General features: G+C 44.0%; 1 protein-coding gene across 6 annotated transcripts in view; it reads left to right on the top strand.

Annotated features, from left to right (window-relative positions):
- Nucleotides 1-24,200, top strand: part of LOC121289298 (MAP kinase-interacting serine/threonine-protein kinase 1-like) — a 103,909-nt gene that overhangs the window by 11,539 nt on the left and 68,170 nt on the right. For 4 of the 6 annotated variants that reach the window (XM_041208602.1, XM_041208606.1, XM_041208603.1 and 1 more), the window contains 2 exons: nucleotides 9,567-9,681; nucleotides 18,436-18,537. In XM_041208602.1, coding sequence (XP_041064536.1) covers nucleotides 9,567-9,681; nucleotides 18,436-18,537 — 217 coding nt within the window. The remainder of the gene's footprint in view (nucleotides 1-9,566; nucleotides 9,682-18,435; nucleotides 18,538-24,200) is intronic. The other 2 variants (XM_041208608.1, XM_041208607.1) reach the window with 1 other exon arrangement.

The following is a 24,200-nucleotide window of genomic DNA, read 5'->3' as shown; positions in this document are numbered from 1 at the left end:
CCCAGTTATGCCTGTCTCTTTATGGCTTTGTGGAACATTCCTTGTTGCAGTCCTACTCCGTCTCCCCCCCCCCCCCCCCCCCCCCCCCCACCAAACACACACACACACACACACACACACACAGCTCATTCTCTATTACATCGATGATTACTTCGGTGCTGCTTCATGCTCTTGTCTGGACCTGGAAAAATTTATTAATTTTGCTTCCAATTTCCACCCCTCCATCATTTTCACATGGTCCATCTCTGACACTACCCTTCCCTTCCTTGACCTCTCTGTCTCAATTTCTGGTGATAGACTGTCCACCAACATTCATTACAAACCTACCGACTCCCACAGCTACCTTGACTACAGCTCCTCACGCTCCGCTTCCTGTAAGGACTCTGTCTCATTCTCTCAATTCCTTTGCTTCTGTTGCATCTGTTCTGATGATGCCACTTTCAAAAACAGTTCCTCTGACATGTCTTCCTTCTTCCTTAACCGAGGTTTTCCCACCCACGGTGGTTGACAGGGCCACCGTTTCAACCGTGTCCGGCCCATCTCCCGCGCTTCCGCCCTCACACCTTCCTCTCCCTCCTAGAAACATGATAGGGTCCCCCTTGTCCTCACTTATCAACCCACCAGCCTCCGCATTCAAAGGATCATCCTCCGCCATTTCCGCCAACTCCAGCATGATGCCACCATCAAACACATCTTCCCTTCAGCGCCCCTGGCGGAATTCGGCAGGGACCCTTCCCTCCGGGACACCCTGGTCCATTCCTCCATCACCCCCTACACCTCAACCCCCTCCCATGGCACCTTCCCATGCAACCACAGAAGGTGCAACACCTACCCCTTTACTTCCCCTCTCCTCACCGTCCAAGGGCCCTAACACTCCTTTCAAGTGAAGCAGCATTTCACTTGCACTTCCCTCAATTTAGTCTATTGCATTCGTTGCTCCCAATGCGGTTTTCTCTACATTGGAGAGACCAAACGCAGACTGGGTGACCGCTTTGCGGAAGACCTTTGGTCTGTCTGCAAGCATGACCCAGATCTCCCTGTTGCTTGCCATTTCAACACTCCACCCTGCTCTCATGCCCACATGTCCGTCCTTGGCCTGCTGCATTGTCCCAGTGAAGCTCAACGCAAACTGGAGGAACAGCACCTCATCTTCCGACTAGGCACTTTACAGCCTTCCGGACTGAATATTGAGTTCAACAATTTGGGATCATGAACTCTCCCCTCCATCCCTACCTCCTTTCTGATCCCCCCCTTCTTTCCAATAATTTATATAGATTTTTCTTTTCGCACTATTTCCATTATTTTTAAATGTATTTCCATCCATTGTTTTACTCTACCTTTTAGCCTATTTCGATCCCTTCACCCCACCCCACCCCCACTAGGGCTATCTGTACCTTGCTTGTCCTGCTTTCTACCCTTAATTAGCACATTCCTTAGATAATATCACCACCTTCAACACCCCCTTTGTCCTTTTGTCTGTGACATCTTTTGGTTATCTCCACCTATCACTGGCCCTCTATCCAGGTCTCTCCCCCCACCCTTAAACCAGCTTATATTTCACCTCTTTTCTATTTTTACTTAGTTCTGTTGAAGAGTCATATGGACTCGAAACGTTAACTGTGTTCCTCTCTGCAGTTGCTGCCAGACCTGCTGAGTTTTTCCAGGTATTTTTATTTTTGTTTTGGATTTCCAGCATCCGCAGTTTTTTGCTTTTATCAAGGTGTATGATTTGCTGGACTCTGTTTTCTCCTGGCCCTCTTCTCGGCCACCTGAGCTTTTTGTTTCTGCTTGCCTCTTCCAAAGCCCTTCCAGGCTGCCTCCAGAGGCCACGCTGTTAGTGACTGTCTCCCAGTTGTCAGTTTCAGTGCCTGTCATCTTCATATCTTGTTTGGAAGTGTGCTTGTAGTGGAGGTATGGATGCCCAGGAGATGGTGACCCAGTGACCAATCATTGGTCTTTGGGTATATGGCTATCATCCATCCAATGCATGTGGCCATGTCGGCGCAGACACTGTTGGCTTAGAAATGAGTGTCGCTGATGGAATTAGCAAGCTCCAAGACCTCCGAGTTAGTGACCTGTCGTGCCAAGAGATGTTGAGGATAAGTCTGAGACAGCGAAGGTGGAAACTGTTCAGCTTTTTCTCCTGCCTGGCATATGCTGTGCAGGCCTCACCACTGTAGTGAAGTGCATTGAGGATGCAGGCTTGATAGATTTGCAGTTTGGTACTCTTGGGCAGGTAGCTGTTGCTCCACACTTTCTTATTCAGTTTGGACATAACAGCTGCAACGTTTACGATGCATGTATTGATTTCAGCGTCAAGTGACAGATCGCTGGTGATTGTGGATCCTATATATGTGAAGCTTTCAACAGCTTCCAGCATCTCATTGTCAGTGCCAAAAAATAGTGGTATGGCAACATCCTTGTCTTCCTGATGCTGATGGTGAAACTAAATTCTTTACAGGTGCGTGAAAGAAAAGAGGAAATCACACTGAGCAGCTTCGACAGGTAGCCAGCTTTCTCCATAGCATAAATAGAGGGTCTCTGCTCAATCAGTGAAATGTCTTGGTGGGATTGACGTTTGTTCATGGTATTTCTCCTGCAGCTGCCAGACCGAGATCATGTCAATTGTAGATCTTCCAGTTCTGAAACCACACTGGGATTCAGGGTGGATGCGTTCAGCCAGGAACTGCAATCTGACAAGGACAACATGGGCAAATACTTTTCCCATGATTCTCAGCAGGAAGATGCCTCGATAGTTTTGCAATTGTTGCCGTCGTCCTTGTCACCGGGTCACAGGGTCATAATCTTTGCATCATGCATACCCTGGGGCACCTCATCCTCCAGTAGAGACTGAGAGGTTTGTGCAGATGCTGCAGGAGTGCTGATTTCCCGTGTTTGATGTGCTCAGATGGTATAGCATCAGCGCCTGGAGCTTTGCCCTAGGCAAGCAGCTCAATAGCTTTGATAAGCTCCTCCACTGTGGGTTCAATATTCAGCTCTTCTGTTAAGGGCAGGCCTTCAATAGTGTTTAGAGCTTCCTTGGTGACAGTATTCTCCCTAGAATACAACTAGTACAAGTTCATTGCCCACCTCACCAACTGTTGACTGCAGTCGATGATGACCTACCCTGCCTTTGCTGTCAGTGGAGCCATTTTCTTGCTGATGAACCTGTTACCGTTTTGATCCCTTGACATAAAGGCTGCATTTGACCAAGTGGGGCATCAAGGAGCCCTAGCAAAATTTGAGACAATGGGAATCGGGAAAAACTCCGCTGGTTGGAGTCATACCTAGCACACACGAGTATGGTTGTGATTGTTGGAGGTCAATTATCTCAGTCCCAGGACATCACCGCAGGATTTCCTCAGGATAGTGTCCTAGGCCCAGCCATCTCCACCTGCTTCATCAATGACCTCCCTTCCATCATAAAGGTCAGAAGTGCGAATGCGCAAACATCAGCAAACAATGTTTAGCACCATTTGCGACTCCTCAGATACTGAAGCAGTTCATGTCCAAATGCAGCAAGACATGGACAGTATCCAGGCTTGGGCTGACATTCACGCCAGGCAATGACCATCTCCAACAAGAGAAAATCTAACCATCGCCCCTTGATGTTCAATGGCATTACCATTGCTGAATCTCCCACTATCAATATCCTGGGGGTTACCATTGACCAGAAACTGAACTGGGCTAGCCATATAAATACTGTGGCTACAAGAGCAGGTCAGAGACTAGGAATCCTGTGACGAGTAACTCACCACCTGACTCCCCAAAGCCTGTCCACCATCTACAAGGCACAAGTCAAGAGTGTGATGGAATACTGTCCACTTGCCTGGGTGACTGCGGCTCCAACAACACTCAAGAAGCTTGACGCTATCCAGGACAAAGCAACTCGCTTGATTGGCACCCCTTGCACAAACATTCACTCCCTCCACCACCGACGCACAGTAGCAGTGTGTACCATCTATAAGATGCACTGCAGAAACTTACCAAGGCTCCTTGGACAGCACTTTCCAAACCCATGACCGCAGCCACCTGGAAGGACAAGGGCAGCAGACACATAGGAACACCATTACCTGGAAGTTTCCCTCCAAGCCACTCACCATCCTAACTTGGAAATATATCGCTGTTCCTTCATTGTTGCTGAGTCAACATCCTGGATCTCCCTCCCTAACAGCACTGTGGGTGTACCTATACCACAGGGACTGCAGTGGATTAAGAAGATAGCTCACTACCACTTTCTTAAGGACATTTAGAGTTAGGAAATAAATCCTGGCCTAGCCAGCAGCATCCACATCCTGTAAATGAGTAAAATAAATAAATAATTTTCCCTGAGTTGGAGGACATCTGGACTGGAAACTCTGTCAAAGTTTTAACCAGTAGTCATTGGCACACTGCCTGCAGTCTTTTGGACTTTAGTTCAAGTATCTCTTAGTGCATTCAGACTCTTCTTGCTCAGGTCTCTCTTGTAACTAATGAAAGTGGACCGCTTTCCTAAAATGACCGGCTCTTTCACAGTGATGCTTGCTTAAACCAGTCAGCATTTTTCTGATCTTGCTTCCCATATGTTGAGATTATGACATTGTAGATGGTGTCTCAAAGTATTTTCCATTTTGCTTCTGCCAGAGAGTGCCTGTTCAGACAATTCAAAGAACTGTTGTTTTGTATCTGGGTAAGCAGTATTGCTGACATTGATACGAGGACAGCATTTCTGCTTTGAATGAAAAAGCTTCCAGGGCTGCATCCTCACCCTGGTGCACACTAGGGAGTCACCTGCATTACAGTCAGTGCTGTGGTAGTTGCATATGTTGAGAATGCTGTTCAGAAAGTCATGACTGGTGGTGATCAGATCAAGCTGGTGCCAGTGCCCTGATCCAGATGCCTCTAGGATGCCTTGTGGCTTGGCTTGTTCTGAAAGAAGGTGTTAGGTACGCAAAGCTTGTGGTAGCAGCAGAATTCAGGTAGTCGCTCTCTGTTCTCATTTATCTTTTCTAGGACATGATGTCTTGGGCAGGAGGTCTGTGTCCGCTCCTGCGTTGAAATCCCCCCGTAGGTAAAGATGTTCTGACTTGGGGATTCTGCTGATGGCAGTGTCAAGCCCCTCATAGAACTGGTCTTTCACCTGTGGAGTGGAGCAAAGTGTTGGAGCATAGCTACTCGGGACATTAATTGGCTCAGTTTAAGTTGAGGGGCAAATGGACACAAAATGTTCTGAACCATTTGTGGCGGGTCTATCATTGAGAGTAGCCAGTTCTCTGAACTTTTTCCCTGCCAGATGAACGTGCAATGTATTTCGTTCAGTGATCTGCTCTCGGCGATCCTGGTCCCTTGTACAGATGCTATGTTGATGTTTACCCTAACAAGTTCCATGACAATCACAGCTGTTTGTGCATGTGATTGACCAGCTGCAAGTTGTTTGTCAGTCTCGTGCACATGGTCCTGACGTTCCAGCTTGCCAATTGAATAGTTGACAATTTCTTTCTGTTCATTTGTTTTGTTTATTTACCTGGTGTGATGGATTCTGCCTACTGTTTGAGCAGAGACTCTAAACTCCAAGCACCCATTGAAGCACATGGACCATGGCGGGTCAGCATCTTATTCGTCGGAGGTTGCCTGGCTTGAGGTGGGTGGTGGCTGACCAGTGGGACACAATAGCCCCTTCCACCATTGGAGACAACCCCTAGCATCCATTCTCTATTTCATTTAAGTTGGGCTTATCGCTCGTAACTGTTGTCTCCCATGTTGTGTTAATGCTCTGCAGAAAACTGGAGTATCCTCTCCAGGGTGCAAATCTAGGCAAAATTTATGGAGACTCTAGACTGCCCAACTATCAGGGTTTCCCCTCTCAACCTCCTTGGTTGAGTCCAAAGGAATGTAAAGCATTATATTTGGTGCCAGCTTGGTTGCATGTGTTGCTAGAAAGATTTATTTAGGCATCAGTCCACCTTTGGGCTCCACTCCAGTTTTATTGTCAGGGTTTACTCCCTTAGCCTTCAGATCTTTCACGGTATCCACAAGATAGTGGAGCTGTTTGCCCATAGCTAGGAGTTTGGTCCATGAGTGCCACAGTGTGTCCATATGTCAGTGGGTACTGCATGTTGGGGGGGCCAAATCTCCTCTGAGTTCCTCTGAAGCTATAGCCCGGCGCTGCGAGAAACTTTGTTTCCATGTGTCGCCATGAGGAAGCACAACTGAGGACTTGCCAGTGGAAAGGCTGTGTACTGATGGGAAAGACCTTAATATTTGGCTTTCTTTATCCCATTGCTGCTAGCCAGTGGTGCAGGCTGAAACTGATAAACAAACTATCAAACAAAAGCAGAAAGCATGCTAACTCTATTCACCCACACACTAGACACGTCACATCGCCCTGTTGGGCACACAGTGGAGTATAGGAGCTGGGATGGCATCTGTGTAGAATGTTGGGTTTTTTGCATGATAATCGGAATCAATCCACACTGGAGTGAAAGTGTCTTCCCTAACCTAACATTGATTTCACTTGGGAGAGTTAGAGATGCAGTTTTTTCTTTGCAGAACGTATACTATATGTGTGGGTATTCTAGTTGGTGACAGATCTGGGACTAATTTTGAGTGGAAATACACTTTCCTGCCATTTGTAGGTAGCATCTATTTGTCTAGCGCTTTCCAGCATCTTAGTTTTTCTGTCCCTTCCTGGAATACTCATCTCCTATTTTGTCTGCACTGCATCTCCAAAGTTTGTTTTGCTCTCCACCTCTCTCCAGTTTAGATTCCTCCCAGTGAAGGCTTGTATTGCTTGACAAAACCCCATCATCCCATTGATGTGAAAGGAATTGCAATTGCTTGAAAGCCCTGTGTAACCCATCAATGTGCAAACAAAAAGTGAACTTCTTGAGTTTGAAAAGGAAACCTCAATAAATTAAGATAACCCTGAAAGAAGACTTTACGAATGGAACTAATGATTAAAAAAGATATATGCCGGACTTCACTCACTGTTTCCTGTGGTGCATCTTCAGTAATTACTCAGCCTTCTGTAAATGAATTGCATGGTTGCTTCACTTGGAGAAACAAGATTGTTTGCAGACCTTCAGAATGTATATTGTAAATGCTGCATTAACTGAGATAGAGGAGAAGAATTGGTTTGAAAGCAGAGGGTGGAGTTGTAGACGTTGGTTGGTGTCAGGTGATGTCAAATCATTGGACCCAGATATTTAATACTGTCAATACCAAATAGATCACGGTAAGATCCAGTTGCAGGAAATAAGGGAATGATGGAAGTACAAAAATAAATAAATCAGCCTGTACTGACATTCTAAAACTAAAATATAAAGGTGTCTCTTTCCCTTTGCCTCCTTCCCCACACTGCCAAATAGATGCTACATACAAGTAGCGGGAATGTGTATTTCAACTCGAAATTAGTCCCAGACCTGTCACCAAGGCACATTTTACTAAAATACTATTGAAGTCTACTAGAATATCAGCACATATGGTATATGTCCTGCAAAGAAAAGGTATTCTCTAATTCTCCCAGGTGAAATCAAAGTTAGGTTAGGGAAGGCACTTTCACTCCAGTTTGGATTGATTCCGACTATCATGCAAAAAAACCCAACATTCTACACAGACGCCATCCCAGCTCCCATACTCCACTGTGTGTCTAACAGCTCAATGTGATGTGTCTAGTGTGTGGGTGAATAGAGTTAGCATGCTTTCTGCTTTTGCATGCTAGTTCGTTTCTCAGTTCAGCCTACACCACTGGCTAGCAGCAGTGCGAAAAAGAGACCCTGGGTAAATGGGAGATTTAGTACACAGCCTAAGCAATCTTCAGCATTAATCTAATTGAGGCAGTGTTATTGGCTCAAATTATTATTGTGGCTTTTGGGATAAGGCTGGGGAAATTGGCATAGATTCCCATGACTGACTTTTCCAGAGACTGCGACTGAAAGCATGCTCTGTAAATGTTGGGCACGGACCAGATTGGCCTGGTTGTGATGTTTCCATGGTCAGTTAGCCTTCTATCATGTGCTATGCAAGGTCAAATGTATAGCTACAGTGCGTGTAGAACTATACTCCAAAAGGCTGAGGCATTTGGGAGAGAAGTAAAGGGCAAAAAGAAGGAATGGATACAGTTGACTTTGACAGGAAATGATTTGTTGTTTTAAAGTGACTAAAGTTACAGATATCCACTTTATAGAAAGGGGACTTTCTCAAGTTTTCATTCCTGTCCAGACCTATAGCATTCAATTCCATCGCAGGGTGATGAATGTTGTTTTGGAGATTGCATGTGGAAATAGGACTTCCCCATTTTTAACAGTTTAAACTGAATTTGTGTTGGTCTGTTTAGCTCAGTGAACCTCATCAGTGAACAGCAGAGCCATAAATATGAGAATTTTGTTCTCAATCTCTGTCTATTTGGAGATGGCTAGGACATTATTCAGAGCAGTGCAACCGGCATCAATGCATGTGAGATAGGGAAGGGAAAACTGGCCAGTGACCCTGCTCCTGATTGCTCCCTGGTGAATTTTGCTAGCAAGGGTGTGTGTAGACACAGGTGAGAGCAGGATTGGGGTCTGTTGCAATGTCCTCACAATCGAATGGCCTACTAACTCTGCTCGGCAGACATGCCTGAATATTGGCCACTTGGGCAAGTGACCTGTCACCAATTGTTGCAGATGGAACCATATCCAGAAAGGAATGATTGCCTGAGGGAAGGAGGATAAAAAATGAGCAGAGAAAAATAATTTCAGAAAGCTGCTATACAACAATTGATGAGCATCTTCAATTGTGAATGAAGTGATGAGCGCATGGAATAGAAGAGCTTTTCCAGTGATTTTGAAGGAATATATAAAACATATCCTGTATAACTCTGTGTAGCCATAAACAGTTGAGAGAGAGAGAAGCAGAAGATGGCCAACTCTAATATTAAACTCCTCTGGGAAATGGTTTTGTCTGCAGTTTCCCACTTGGTGGGTTTCTGATTTTTAGCTGTATTATTACAAAGATGGTGAATTGAGCATTTCCATACAAAGGATGAAAAGGAAAGAGTCAAACAGGTGAGCCAGCATGAATTTCATTTTATGGATGATTGATTAAATAGTATTGATGCAAAGGACTGAGGAATTAGCTATCTCATTGCTACCTGGATGGGCTATCAAGGAGCTTACATTGAGGGAAAGAAAGCAGTGTTTGAATGGAAAACCTTGTGCTAAAGTTATTTTTTCCCCTTAGATATTACTGGGCTTGGAAACCTCTTTGGTTCTGTAAGAAGGGACATTTGAGCTGAACTCCCATTTAAGCCAATGTGATTTGGACAGTGAATCAATTTAGGCAGTTCATTCACTTCCCCAATGTTACAGTTCACTGAACAGCATTATTGAAATTACTGACTGTGCTCTTTGGCAGAATGAGAACTATGGTGAACAGGGATTTTAGAATACAAGGCTAAAATGTTTAAAATGAGAGGGGCAGAGAATTCTCTCTCCCCACCTCCCCATAAAAAAAACTCCTCAGTCACAGCCTTTTGTTGCCTGAGATAATACTCTGGCATTACAGTTAAATACTTTTTTTGTACTAAATTAATTGATTGCTGCTTACAGTTGCAGAGCACTCGACTCTCCCCAGTCCCTGTAAGTGATTTGAACAGCAGCAGCTCTATTCACTCAGCGACCAACTATCCTGAAGAAATTACTCAGAAATCACAAACAAGACCAGGTATCAAATATATTTTCCTTTTAGACAACCATTTCAATACTTGAACAAAAACTGGATATCTGAAATAAAACTAGAAAATGCTGGAAACAGCAGACCAGGCAGCATTTGTGGAGAGAAAAAAACAAGAGTTAATGTTTCATCAGAAGTGTATTTCTATACTTAATATTCTCTACATGTCTGTGTTGGTTATTTCAATATCTTACTATTGATTCAAAATATTACCTTGAGCCAAAAGAAACTTGTAAAGGTGAAAAGCGTAACCACCTAGCGTTATTTGCTTTTTCAAATGCTTAACCAACCTGCTATGTGTTCCTATAAAGAATGTATTTGTAAGTATGTGTACCAGCATTTGCTACTTTTTTGATTTTTTATATATTCTTGATGTTCTTAAGTGTGCTTGGGGCTTTTCAACATTCTGTAATGGTAATGCATGCAGTACTTTAATTTTCACCATCTCACGCACATGCTTGTATAGTGGACCTGCCATCGCATGCACCTTACTGCCCAGTTACTATGCCATACATGCAGCTCTCTGCACATCACATTGCCATCACTATATCCCATGAAGCCCTCGTGACTACATGGGACCCTGCTATCTTTCTGACTGCATCTTAAACCGTGCACTCTTGCTGAGTATTGATGAAACTTGTCCATGTAAAGTGGCTTGGATTGAGATGCAGATTATGCATGGGGGGGATGGTGGTGCGGTCACACTATCCCATGGTTATCAGGTGGCCATTTATCATTTGTTCTGCAGTGCTAATTCCATCGACAAACATTCACTCCCTCCACCCCACTGAACAGCGGCAGCAGTGTTACCATCTACAAGATGCACTGCAGGAACTCACCAAGGCTCCTTAGACAGCACCTTCCAAACAGGCAACCTCTCCACCTGGATGGACAAGGGCAGCAGACACTGCCTGGAATACCACTGCCTGGAAGTTGCCCTCCAAGCCACTCTCAATCTTGACTTGGAAATATATCACTGTTGCTGGGTCAAAATCCTGGAACTCCCTCCCTAACAGCACTGTGGGTGTACCTACAGCATTTGGACTGTAGTAGTTCAAGCAGGCAGCTTACCACCACCTTCTCAAGGGCAGTTAGGGATGGAAATAAATGCTGGCCTAGCCAGCAATGCCCACATCCCATGGATGAATTTAAAAAAAAAACAAAATTTGACACCAGGTCACATAAGGAAGTATTAGGCCAAAATCTTGGTCCAAGAGGTAGGCTTTAAGGAGTGCCTTAAAGGCGGAGACAGGTGAGAAGTGGAAAGGTTTAAGAAGAGAATCCCAAAGGGGGAGATCATCCTGCTTTTCTTACGCCTCTTCTAGTTGATTCTATCTTTGCTCTTATTTCCTTCTGTCGCCGGAGAGTAGTGTGACTTTATCTGATTTGTGAGTTCTTGTTCAAGTTGCTAAAATATACAATGAGATGAAATCTTCTGATGAACACTCCACTTGCTGATATGGTGAGTTGAAAGGCTAAAAACACAATTACAAATGGCAAAAACTAGACTGGGCAGCCCTTGTTTTACTTAGCAGTTATAGGTTGTTATGGATAAGTGAGCTTATTATCTGCTAGCATTTAAATAAAAAGGATGAAAATAAGAACTTTTTGAAATTGTGTTGTATATGGGAGGGGCTATGATCTATTTTAGTGATCTGATTTTTATTGGCATTATGAACTTCTTGCTGGAAAATTGGAACTTCTGGCACAAAGCATTTCACGAGAGAAAGAGAAACAAGACAGTTGAAATTGTTTTAATTAAAACAAGGTGGAAAAATAATTCCTTTGGTTAACTACTATAAAAAAAACTCCATTTTCTTCAGAATCTAAGATGAAGGGCCAAGGTATGTTGTGCAGCATAGCACCAAGGTTGAAAAGAAGAAAATTTGGAGAGATGAGGATTTGAAGTCCAAAGGGGGAAACAAAGGATTTAAAGTAGGATATTGTACAATGAGTCTTCATTTCAACACAGGGAAAGTGAGATTAGGAGTAACAGGAGGAGAGAATTCAGTGTGAATGCTGAGTGACAAATGGTGGTCTGTAAGTTCCACCTCCACGGCTTGTAGGTCATAAAAATGCACATTAAAGTACGACACAGAATAAATGGGGTTCAACTGAATAGTCTGCAAAAATGGGCATGGAGAATCATGATGTCGGTTAACTTACACTTGTCCAGTGTAATGCAGACAGCAAGCCAACTTTGTGCAGCTATGCTAACTGTGCTGTTCGTGCATCAGCAGGGACCTCAAAGCCAGAACTTGCTAGCACCAGTTAAAGCTAGTCTGCATCTTTTAAAGAGGATAAAAGCAAAATACTTCGGATGCTGGAACTCTGAAACAAAAACAAAAATTGCTGGAAAAACTCAGCAGGTCTGACAGCATCTGTAGAGAGATGCAGTTCACAGATGCTGTCAGACCTGCTGTGTTTCTCTTAAAGAGGAGGTGCATTGTGGCTGGAGCAGGTGCTGGCAGTCATTTAGAAAGTAAACCTGACCTGGGAAACAGTGAATAATGGCACAACATAGGAGAGAGTGAGCTCCAATGTTTTCGAACACTGCACTGGAACCTTTATTGGAGGAGGTGGAAAGCGGAAGACAAGTCCTGTATCTGCAGTAGACCATCCAGACATGCTCAAAAGCCAGAGAGACCAGATGACCATGGGAATCAGTGCCAGTAGAAAAGTCCCGAAGAGCTGGTTGCAGTGCCACAAGAAGATGAGCTTCACCTCACCCTCACACTCTTAACACTTGCAAGTCTCACACCCACATCTCACAGCTTGTGCACACTGCCAGTTATTCAACCTTATGAGTCATATCAGCTCAACACATTGCATAACATTCACTGACACATTTCCATCTCTTGCAGAACAAAATGTGCATAACCAGAGGAGGGGCAGGCACACCTACATATCTTAACCATCATGGTGGAGATGGTGCTGGCCATTATTGGGTTGCCCTTTTATGTGGTTGGGGCTGAAACCATGAAAGGTGACGTTACCTGCATAGCAAATCCGCTGTCACGCACCCCACTTTTGCCTCATCCTACACTCAATTCTGATTTACAAGCTATAGACAGTGTAAGCATTGACCTGCTAATGCCCAGCTCCCAACCCGTCACTGCAGCATTAGCATACCCTTGTGACTTTCTCTTTTCAGATACTCGATATGCACCTGGCCAGGGAATGGAAGAACACCCCGAAGAGAGTGATGATGAAGATACAGCACCACCACTTGATTTCACACTGACCTCAGTGTGGGGGTGACAGAGGTGTAGTGGTAATGTCGCTGGACTCGTGACCTAGGCTAATGCTCTGGGGACATTTCAAACAGATCTAGCAACTCAAGACTGGTCAACCATAAAGCGCTGTGGGGCCATCAGCAGCAGCAGCAGAATTGTACTCAATCACAATCTGTAACCTCATGGCCTGGCATACCCCCCACTCTACCATCACCATCAAGCCAGAAGATCAACCCTGGTTCAATGAAAAGTGCAAGAAGGCATACCAGGAGCAGCGCCAGGCATAGCTAAAAATGAGGTATCAACTTGGTGAAGCTACAACACAGAATTACTTGCATGCCAAGCAACATAAACAGCAAGTGATAAACAGAGCTCAGCGATTTCACAACCAACGGATCAGATCTTAGTTCTTTTAAGTTCTGCAGTCCTGCCATAACCAGATGTGAATGGTGGTGGACAATCAAACAACTCACTGGAGGAGGAGGCTCCTCAAATATCCCCATCCTCAATAACGGAGGAGCCCAACACATCAGTACAAAAGCTAAGGCTGAAGCATTTGCTACGATCTTCAGCCAGAAGTGCTGAGTGGATGATCCATCTCGGCTTCCTCCGGAGGTCCCCAGCATCATAGATGCCAGTCTTCAGCCAATTCTATTCATTCCATGTGATATCAAGAAATAGTTGAAAGCACTAGATACTGCAAAGGCTATGGACCCTGATAACATTCCAGCAATAGTACTGAAGAATTGTGCTCCAGAATTTGCCATGCCCCTAGCCAAACTGTTCCAGTACAGCTACAACACTGGCATCTACCCAGCTATATGGAAAATTGTCCATGTATGTACTATACAGAAAAAGCGGGATAAATCCAGCCCGGCTTCTCAATCATCAGCAAGGTGATGGAAGGGGTCATCAACAGTGCTATCAAGCACCACTTGCTTAGCAATAACCTGTTCACTGACACTTAGTTTGGGTTCTGCCAGGGCCACTCAGTTCCTGACCTCAGTACAGCTTTGGTTCAAACATGGACAAAAGAGCTGAACTCCAGAGGTGAGATGAGGAGAGAGTGACTGTCCTTGACCCCAAGGCAGCATTTAATCAAGTGTGGCATCAAGGGACCCTAGCAAAACTGGAGTCAATGGGAATCACGGGAAAACTTTCCACTGTTTGAAGTCATACCTAGCACAGAGGAAGGTGGTTGTGGTTGTTAGAGATCAGTCATCTCAGCTCCAGGAAATCACTCCAGGAGTTCCTCAGGGTAGTGTCCTAGGCCCAGCTATCTTCAGTTGATTCATCAATGACTTTCCTTCCATAAGGTCAGAAGTGGGGATATTCGCTGATGATTGCACCATGTTCAGCAGCATTCGAGACCCCTCAGATATTGAAGTAGTCCATGTCCAAATGCAGCAAGACCTGGACAATATCCAGGCTTGGGCTGACAAGTAACATTCTTGCCAAACAACTGCTAGGCATTGACCATCTCCAAAAAAAGAGAATCTAACCATTGCCCCTTGACATTCAATGGCATCACCATCGCTGAATCCCCTACTATCAACATTCTGGGGGTTTTCATTGACTGAAAAACTAAACTGGACCAGCCATATAAATATGCAGCTACAAGAGCAGGTCAGGGGCTAGGAATTCTGTGGAGAGTAGCTCACTTCCTGACTCCCCAAAGCCTGTCCACCATCTACAAGGCACAAGTCAGGGGTGTGATGGAACATTCTCCACTTGCCTGAATGAGTGCAGCTCCTATGACACCCAAGAAGCTTGACCATCCAGGACAAAGCAGCACTTGATTGGCACCACATCCACAAAGGTTCACTGTGAGACACACTGGCAGCAGTGTGTATCATCTGCAAAATGCACTGCCGAAACTTACCAAGCCTCTTTAGACCGCACCTTCCAAATCCACGACCTCTACCAGCTAGAAGAACAAGGGCAGTAGAAACATGGGAGCACCACCACTGGAACTTGTCCTCCAAGGCACTCACCATTCTGACTTGGAAATATATCGGCGTTCCTTCACTGTCGCTGGGCCAAAATCCTGGAATTCCCTCCCTAACAGCAGCGTGGGTGTACCAATACCACGTGGACTGCAGCGGTGCAAGGACGCAGCTCACCACCACCTTCTGAAGGGCAATTAGGCAATAAATGCTGGCCTAGCCAGCGACGCCCACATCCCATAATTGTATTTAAAAATTGGGTTCAGATCCCACCAAGGCAGCTGGTAGAATTTGAATTCAGTTAATGAATCTAGGATATGAAACTAGTTTCAGTGATGGTGACTTTGAAACTACCTTCAATTGTCATAAAAACCCATGTTCCCTAATGTTCTTTAGGGAAGGAAATCTACCTGGCCTGGCCTACAAGTGACTCCAGACCCACAGCAATGTGGTTGACTTTTAACGATCCTCTGAAATGGCCAAAGAAGCCAGTAACTTCAAGGATAGTTTGGGGCGGGCAACAAACGCTAGCCTTAGCAGTGATTACCATGTCCCATTAAAGAATTTTTAAAAAGGCTGCCAGATACTGACACCGCATGTGTCTTAGAGAATAGATTATAGGAATTTAGGATTAAGGAACTTGAGCAGGTCATTTGGCCGTTCGAGCCTGTTCTGCCATTTGATAAGATCATGGCTGATGTCTCAATTCCACTTTCCTGTCTGCCCTCCATAACCCTTGACTCCCTTGTCTATCAAAAATCTCCCTAACTCTGCCTTGAATAAATTCAATGACCCAATCTCTGCTGCTCTCTGGGGAAGAGAATTCCACATACTAATGACCCTCTGAGAGAAAAATATTCTCCTCATCTCAGTCTGAAAACATATAAGGTCCTGAAGGACTTGATAGGGTGGATACCTGGAGGATGTTTCTTCTTGCGGGGAAGACTAAAACTAGAGGATATATCTTAAAAATAAAAGGTCTCCCTTTTAAGACAGAGCTGAGGAGAAACATTTTCTCCCAAAGCTGTATTGCTTCTAACACAATTATATCCTTTTTCAAATAAGGAGACCAAAACTGTACACAGTATTGCAGATGTGGTCTCTCCAATGCCCTGTACAGCTGAAATAAAACTTCCCTCTTTTATATTCCATTCCATTTGCAATAAACTCCAACATCCCATTTGCCTTCCTAATCACTTGCTGTACCTGCATACTAACCTTTTTGGGACTCATGTACTGGGACACCCAGATCCCTTTGTACCACCAAGTACTTCAACCTCTCTCCATTTATATAGTATACTTCTTTTCCATTCTTCCTGTTCACGTTTTCCCACGTTATACTCCATCTGCCAAATTTTTCCCACTCACTTAACCTGTCTATATCCCCTTGCAAACTCTCCCTCCCCTTGACAACTTACTTTCCTACTATCTTGATGTCATTGCAAATTTAGCTACTATACATTCAGTCCCTTCATCCAAATCATTGATGTAAATTGTAAATAGCTGAGGGCCCTGCACTGATCCATGTGGCACTTGGCTAGTTAGAGCTTGCCAACCTGAAAAAAGACCCATTTATCCCTATCAGATACCTTATCAGATGCCTTTTGGAAATTCAAGTATACCACATATACAGGTCCCCCTTTATCCACCCTATTCATTACTTCCTCAAAAAACTCTAATAAATTAGTTTCACAAAGCCATGTTGACTCTGCCTGATCACATGATTTTCTAAATATCCTGCTGTGACCTCCTTAATATTGGATTCTAACAGTTTCCCTATGACAGAAGTTGGGCCAACTGGCCTGGAGTTTCCTGCTGCCTGTCTCCCTCTTTTTTTCAATAAAGGTGTTATTAGCAATTTTCCAATCTACTGGGACACTTCCAGATTCTAAGGAATTTTGGAAGATTATAACCAATGCATCTACCATTTTTGCAGCCACTTCTTTTAAGACCCTAGGATGCAGGCCATCTGGTCCTGGGAACTTTTCAGCCTTTAGGTCTAATAGTTTTCCCAGCACCTTTTCTCTAGTGATGGTGATTGTTTTAAGTTCCTCCCTCCTGTTCATATTTAGATTTTCAAGCCTCTATGGGAAGTTTCAGAGTCTTCTACGTGAAGACAGACACAAAATACCTGTTCAACGCCTCCACCATTTCCTTGTATTCCATTATTAGTTCCCCAGGCTCACTCTGAAGAAGTCATATGGATTCGAAATGTTAACTCTGTTTCTCTGTCCACAGATGCTGCCAGACTTGCTGAGTTTTTCCAGCATTTTCTGTTTTTACCTCAGACTCACTGTCTAGAGGACCGACACTGGCTTTAATTACTATTTTCCTATTTACCTCCTATCTTGTGTAATAACCTTTGATGTGGCACCTTATCAGATGCCTTTTGGAAATTCAAGTACACCACATCTGCAACTTCCCCTTTATCCACCTTACTCGTTACTTCCTCAAAAAACTCTTGCTGCTTTTCTCTCACACTCAACTTTCTCACTCTTTACCATTTTTTAGACATTCTTTACTAGTTCGTAAAATCTGATCAATCTCCAGACCTACACTAATTTTTGCAGAATTTTACAGTTTCTTTCAATTTGATACAATCCTTAACTTTTTTGTTTAGCCAAGGATGATGCATCCTTCTCAAAGAGTTTTTGTTTTTTACTGTGATAAATCTTTGCTGAAAATTATTAAATATCACCTTAAAAGTCTGCCACTGAATCTCTACTGTCCTATCTATTAAACAAGTTTTCCAGTTCACTTTAGCCAGCTCTGCTTTCATACCCTTATAATTACCTTTATTCTGTTTTAAAGTGCTAGTCATAGAACCACACTTCACCTCTTAAACTGAACGTGAAATTCTATCATGTTATGATCATTGTCATCTAAAGCCTCCTTTGTACTGATTTATCCTCATTGCTCAATACCAGGCCTAGAATACCCTGTCCCCTGGTTGGCTCCAGAAAGTACTGCACTAAGAAATTGCCCTGCATACAGTCTGTGAACTCATTTTCTCCAGGTTCCTTTACCAATCTGATTCTTCCAATCTGCATGCAGATTTAAGTCACTCATGACTATCGCAGTACCTTTCTTACATGCCCCATTTATTTCTTCCTGTATACTCTGCCCGACAGTGTAACTACTGTTAGGGGGTCTATAAACTATTCCCACAAGTGACCTCTTATCTTTCCTATTTCTTATCTCCAAGCAAACTGATTCTACATCTTGCATTTTTAAGCTAACGTCATATCTCACTACTGGACTAATGACATTTTTAATTGACAGAGCTACCCTATCACTTTTTCCTAGCTTCCTGTCTTTTTGAAATGTAGAACTTAGTGTTAATTTTTGCCTGATATCCCTCAGCCTCTTTTGTTGGTGGCATTTATTACCTTCTTAGCAGTTTGTGGGGTGAGGCAGGTGTGGGGAGGGGGCTGGTAGTTGGAGGCAGTGAATGGTTGGAGGGGGTGATGAAAGAGCAAATTCATAGCACTTGATTAATCATTTGAACAATAAGTATGCTGCATGTACATTTATAAGTGTTTCTGTTTGTTTTGGATCTTCAGAAATTATGTCCAGTCAGCCAGTCAATATTATTGATAGTGGCAAGCGCAACAAGAAAAAGAGAAGAGCCAGGGTTACGGACAGCTTTACTGGGAAGTTTGAAGGTCAGTAACTTTATTTTGGTGACTTCTGATATTTGTTGGATAGAGTTGGTGTGGCATTCTAAAGTTTAACCTACAGCATTTCCTTTGAAGTATGTTACTAACCACTTCTCTGTGTGATATTAGGTCACTGAGAATCCCTGAATGATGTGTCATACTGTGTTGTAACTTGCCATTTGAAACAATCTATTTGCTGAGGGGCAGACTCAATTTTGTGTCACAGTACTGAAAAAAATCTAAGCTTATAATATTGGAAAAGCTGTCGTCCGGATGTAAGCAGAATCCATTGCTGTCAAGTTTTAACCTTATACTCTCCAAATGTTTAAACCATACTGAAAAAGAGACAAGTTGTTCAGACAGTAAAAGATCAATACTCAGAAAGTAATTTATTGTTACTCCATTTGTGAAGTAAGTTAAGTATGTGAGGTAAAATAAAAACTTCACTTAGCTAATGTTATATACAGTAAATACATATATAATACACAGTAAGATACTTAGTGTTGCCTTGGGCATAAAAAGATCATAGGCTCATCTGACCAACCCTTCTAAACCTCCAATTAGGATTCTGGAACTAACAGCCCTAAGCTGCAATTCATCCAGTACTTATCTTAAAATCTGTAAAGGTTTTCTCTACTACCATTTCTAATGATAGAATTATGGAATGGCTATCAGCATCTTTCTATAAAAAGTTGCCTAAATTTCTTATTTTCCTTTGACACTCTTAGCTGAAAAGTTTTATTCTTTCTTTGAATCTTATGCCTGACAGAAGAACTCCCGAGATCCAAGTTTTTCATGGCTTCCTTCATATTAAGTTTCTTCTTGTGCAGTTCTTTGAATGGACGTCACCCGTACTCCTCTCCAGAGAGTCAAGTATCAAGATGGACAATCCTTCCCTCATACTTCAGCCCTCAGCCTTGTCTCCAATAACTTTCCAATATGGATACCAAAACAGAGCATCATACTCCAGATTATGCCTCACCTAATATCACCTTCCCTGACTTGGCCACATTCCTAGCTATATACCCCAATAGTTCACTTTTTTTATTGCTTTTGAACACTGAAGTCAGTTTTAATAGCTTTTCCATCAACATCCCCCAAACTCTTTCTTGCTTTGTTACCTCAAAATTCTACAACATGCAGTCCCTGTTTTTCGTTTTGCTACTAAATCTCTCTGCACATGACTTAGTCTATCCAGGACTCCTTGGATAACATTCTCTCCACTGTGTTTAATTTGATGCCTTGAACAGCATTCTATTCTATAAATAATTTATAAAAATGATAAACAGCTGCCTCAGTGCTAAATCCTGTGGTACATCACAGAATCACAGTGCAGAAAAGGCCCTTCGGCCAATCGAGTCTGCACCGACACGAGAAACACCTGACTTACCTACTTAATTCCATTTACCAGCATTTGGCCCATAGCCTTGAATGTTATGACATGCCAAGTGCTCATCCAGGTACTTTTTAAAGGATGTGAGGCAACCCGCCTCCACCACCCTCCCAGGCAGCGCTTTCCAGACCGTCCCACCTTCTGGGTAAAAAAGGTTTTTCCTCACATCCCCCCCCTTAAACCTCCTGTCCCTCATCTTGAACTTATGTCCCCTCATGACTGACCCTTCAACTAAGGGGAACAGCTGCTCCCTATTCACCCTGTCCACGTCCTTCATAATCTTGTACACCTCGATCAGGTCGCCCCTCAGTCTTCTGGATGGTGTCAAGCTTGAGTGTTGTTGGAGCTGCACTCATCTGGGCAAGTGGGGAGTATTCCATCACACTCTTTACTTGTGCCTTATAGATGGTGGACAGACTTTGGGGAGTCAGGAGGTGAGTTATCAGCCACAGGAGTCCTAGCCTCTGACCTGATCTTGTAGCCACAGTATTTATATGGCTAGTCCAGTTCAGTTTCTCATCAATGGTCACCTCCAGAATGTTGATAGTGGGGGATTCAGTGAAGGTAATATTTTTGAATGTCATGGAGTGATGGTCAGATTCTTTCTTGTTGGAGTTGATCATTGCCTGGCACTAGTGTGGCACGAATGTTACTTGCCACTTGTCAGCCCCAACCTGGACATTGTCCAGGCCTTGCTGTATTTGGACATGGACTACTTCAGCATCTGAGGGGTCATGAATGGTGCTGAACATTGTGCAATCATCAGTGAACACATCTCCTCTTCTGACCTTATGATGGAAGGAAGGTCATTGATGAAGCAACTGAAGATGGTTGGACCAAGGATACTAACCTGAGGAACTCCTGCAGTGAAGTCCTAGAACTGAGATGATTGACCTTCAACAACCACAACCATCTTCCTTTGTGCAAGAAATGACTCCAACCACTGGAGAATTTTCCCCCGATTCGCATTGACTCCAGTTTTGCTAGGGCTCCTTGATGCTACACTCGGTCAGATGCTGCCTTGATGTCAAGGGCAGTCGCTGTCATCTTGTCTATCCCTTGTTGTCTTGTGATGTGCATCTGCCTCCTTCCTAATTGGTTCATGTTATAATCTTCCCTCCATAGCTGCATAGGCTATTTATCTTATCGTCCGAGATCCAATGGGCCAAGAATATGAACCTCTTCCTCTATGTCCAATGTGGAACCATTCATTGACCTGCTTCATACGACTTCCTACCTCATGAGCCCAGCAAGTGGCATACAGACTAAATAATAAATATGTGAATAATGTAATAGCGATCTATGAACAATTAGATAGTCTTTTATCTAGCTCAAATAGGCAAAGTAATAAAAAAACTAAAGTAATCTACAACTTTTTGGCTATTAAATGGAGTATTTTTCTTATCGTACCTCTCTCTTAGATTTTCAAATATGTTCTTGGCTAATGGCTGTATGTTTAACTGAATCTCTCAAAGATCTTCCTAGATTGTCTTATATCATGGTTTTGACTATTATGCCCCATTAATTAAAAAAATTGCTGTTACTTAATTACAAAGGAACCAATCCTAAAGTCTATGTATATTTGAAAATCATGTCAATATTCCTTCAAACCTGTTACCAGGGAGATCACAACAAAAAAAAATTGCACTGTTGTATCAGGTCATGTCATGGGCACCAATTTGGTTTCAGTGGTACTCAAACTACCTACAATGACCGAGCTTTAAAGAGGAAACTACGGCAATAAAACTAGACAAAACACGTTGGCTAGGATCTTCCACGGAGTGCTGCTCCACTTGAATTTTTTCATGCCTTGTTGCTGCTCCGCATTTCTTGCTGGGTCTTCTGAGCCCAGCTCCTCCAGAAATGCAGAGCACATTGTCCATTGGAGAGCTCCATTGCAGCACTTTGCTGTTGGGAGAAGGTGAGGCATGCCCCCTTTTTGCTGCACTGGCTGCTGTATGGTAAGTTTAAATGTCCAGTGTTAATGTTAGTGAATGGTTGAACATTTGTGAATGGGTGAGTGGATGAATGTGTGAATGGGCAGGTGGGTGAGGTTAAGAACATAAGAAATAGGAACAGGAATAAACTATTCGGCCCCTCAAGCCTGCTCCGCCATTCAATAAGATCATGGCTGATCATCTTGTATTTTGATTTCCACATTCCCATCTAATCCCAATAACCTTTGATTCCCTTGCCTAACAAGAATCTGTCTATAACAAAAACAAAAATACCTGGAAAAACTCAGCAGGTCTGACAGCATCTGCGGAGAGGAACACAGTTAACGTTTCGAGTCCGTATGACCCTTCAACAGAACTAAGGAAAGATAGAAAAGAGGTGAAATATAAGCTGGTTTAAGGGGGGGGTGGGACAGGTAGAGCTGGATAGAGGGCCAGTGATAGGTGGAAATAACCAAAAGATGTCATAGACAAAAGGACAAAAAGGTGTTGAAGCTGGTGATATTATCTAAGGAATGTGATAATAAAGGTACAGGTAGCCCTAGTGGGGGTGGGGTGGGGGGAAGGGATTGAAATAGGTTAAAAGGCAAAGATAAAACAATGGATGGAAATACATTTAAAAATAATGGAAATAGGTGCGAAAAGAAAAATCTATATAAATTATTGGAAAAAAGGGGGATCAGAAAGGGTGTGGGGATGGAGGAGAGAGTTCATGATCTCATATTGTTGAATTCGATATTCAGTCCGGAAGGCTGTAAAGTGCCTCGTCGGAAGATGAGGTGCTGCTCCTCCAGTTTGCGTTGAGCTTCACTGGAACAATGCAGCAGGCCAAGGACAGACATGTGGGCATGAGAGCAGGGTGGAGTGTTGAAATGGCAAGCAACAGGGAGGTTTGGGTCATGCTTGCGGACAGACCAAAGGTGTTCCGCAAAGCAGTCACTCAGTCTGCGTTTGGTCTCCAATGTAGAGGAAACCGCATTGGGAGCAGCGAATGCGGTAGACTAAATTGAGGGCAGTGCAAGTGAAATGCTGCTTCACTTGAAAGAAGTGTTTGGGCCCTTGGACGGTGAGGAGAGGGGAAGTAAAGGGACAGGTGTTGCACCTTCTGCAGTTGCATGGGAAGGCGCCGTGGGAGGGGGTTGAGGTGTAAGGGGTGATGGAGTAGTGGACCATGGTGTCCTGGAGGGAACGATCCCGGTGGAATGCCGCCGGGGGGGTGAAGGGAAGATGTGTTTGGTGGTGGCATCATGCTGGAGTTGGCGGAAATGGCAAAGGATGATCCTTTGAATGCAGAGGCTGGTGGGTTGATAAGTGAGGACAAGGGGGACCCTGTCATGTTTCTGGGAGGGAGATGAAGGTGTGAGGGCGGATGCGCGGGAGATGGGCCGGACACGGTTGAGGGCCCTGTCAACCACTGTGGGTGGAAAATCTTGGTTAAGGAAGAAGGTAGACATGTCAGAGAAACTACTTTTGAAAGTGGCTTCATCAGAACAGATGCGACGGAGGCGAAGGAACTGAGAGAATGGGATGGACTCCTTATAGAAAGCGAGGTGTGAGGAGCTGTAGTCAAGATAGCTGTGGGAGTCGGTAGGCTTGTAATGAATATTGGTGGACAGTCTATCACCCGAAATTGAGATGGAGAGGTCAAGGAAGAGAAGGGAAGTGTCAGAGATGGACCATGTGCAAATGATGGAGGGGTGGAAATTGGAAGCAATATTAATAAATTTTTCCAGGTCCAGAGGAGAGCATGAAGCAGCACTAAAACAATCATCGATGTACCGGAGAAAGAGTTGTGGGAGCGGGCCAGAGTAGGACTGGAACAAGGAATGTTCCACATACCCCATATAGAGACAGGCATAACTGGGGCCCATGTGGGTCCCATAGCCACACCTTTTATTCGGAGGAAGTGAGAGGAGTTTAAGGAGAAATTGTTCAGTGTGAGAACAAGTTGAGCCAGACGGAGGAGAATAGTGGTGGATGGGGATTGTTCGGGCCTCTGTTCGAGGAAGAAACGGAGAGCGATCAGACCATCCTGGTGGGGGATGGATTGGACATCCATGGTGAAGAGGAGGCGGTTGGGGCCAGGTAACTGGAAATTATTGGTATGATGTAGGGTGTCAGAGGAATCACGGATGTAGGTGGGAAGAAACTGGAGCAGGGGGAGAGAATGGAGTCAAGATAGCAAGAAATGAGTTCCGTGGGGCAGGAACAGGCTGACACCATCGGTCTGCCGGGACAGTCCTGTTTGTGGATTTTCGGTAGGAGGTAGAAATGAGCCATCTGAGGTTGGGAGACTGAGGTTGGAAGCCGTGGAAGGAAGA

Source organism: Carcharodon carcharias, chromosome 16, assembly GCF_017639515.1.
Source record: "Carcharodon carcharias isolate sCarCar2 chromosome 16, sCarCar2.pri, whole genome shotgun sequence".
Taxonomy (NCBI): Eukaryota; Metazoa; Chordata; class Chondrichthyes; order Lamniformes; family Lamnidae; genus Carcharodon; species Carcharodon carcharias.
The sequence above is the reverse complement of the archived record's forward strand: the minus strand, read 5'-3'. Positions and strand labels throughout refer to the sequence as shown.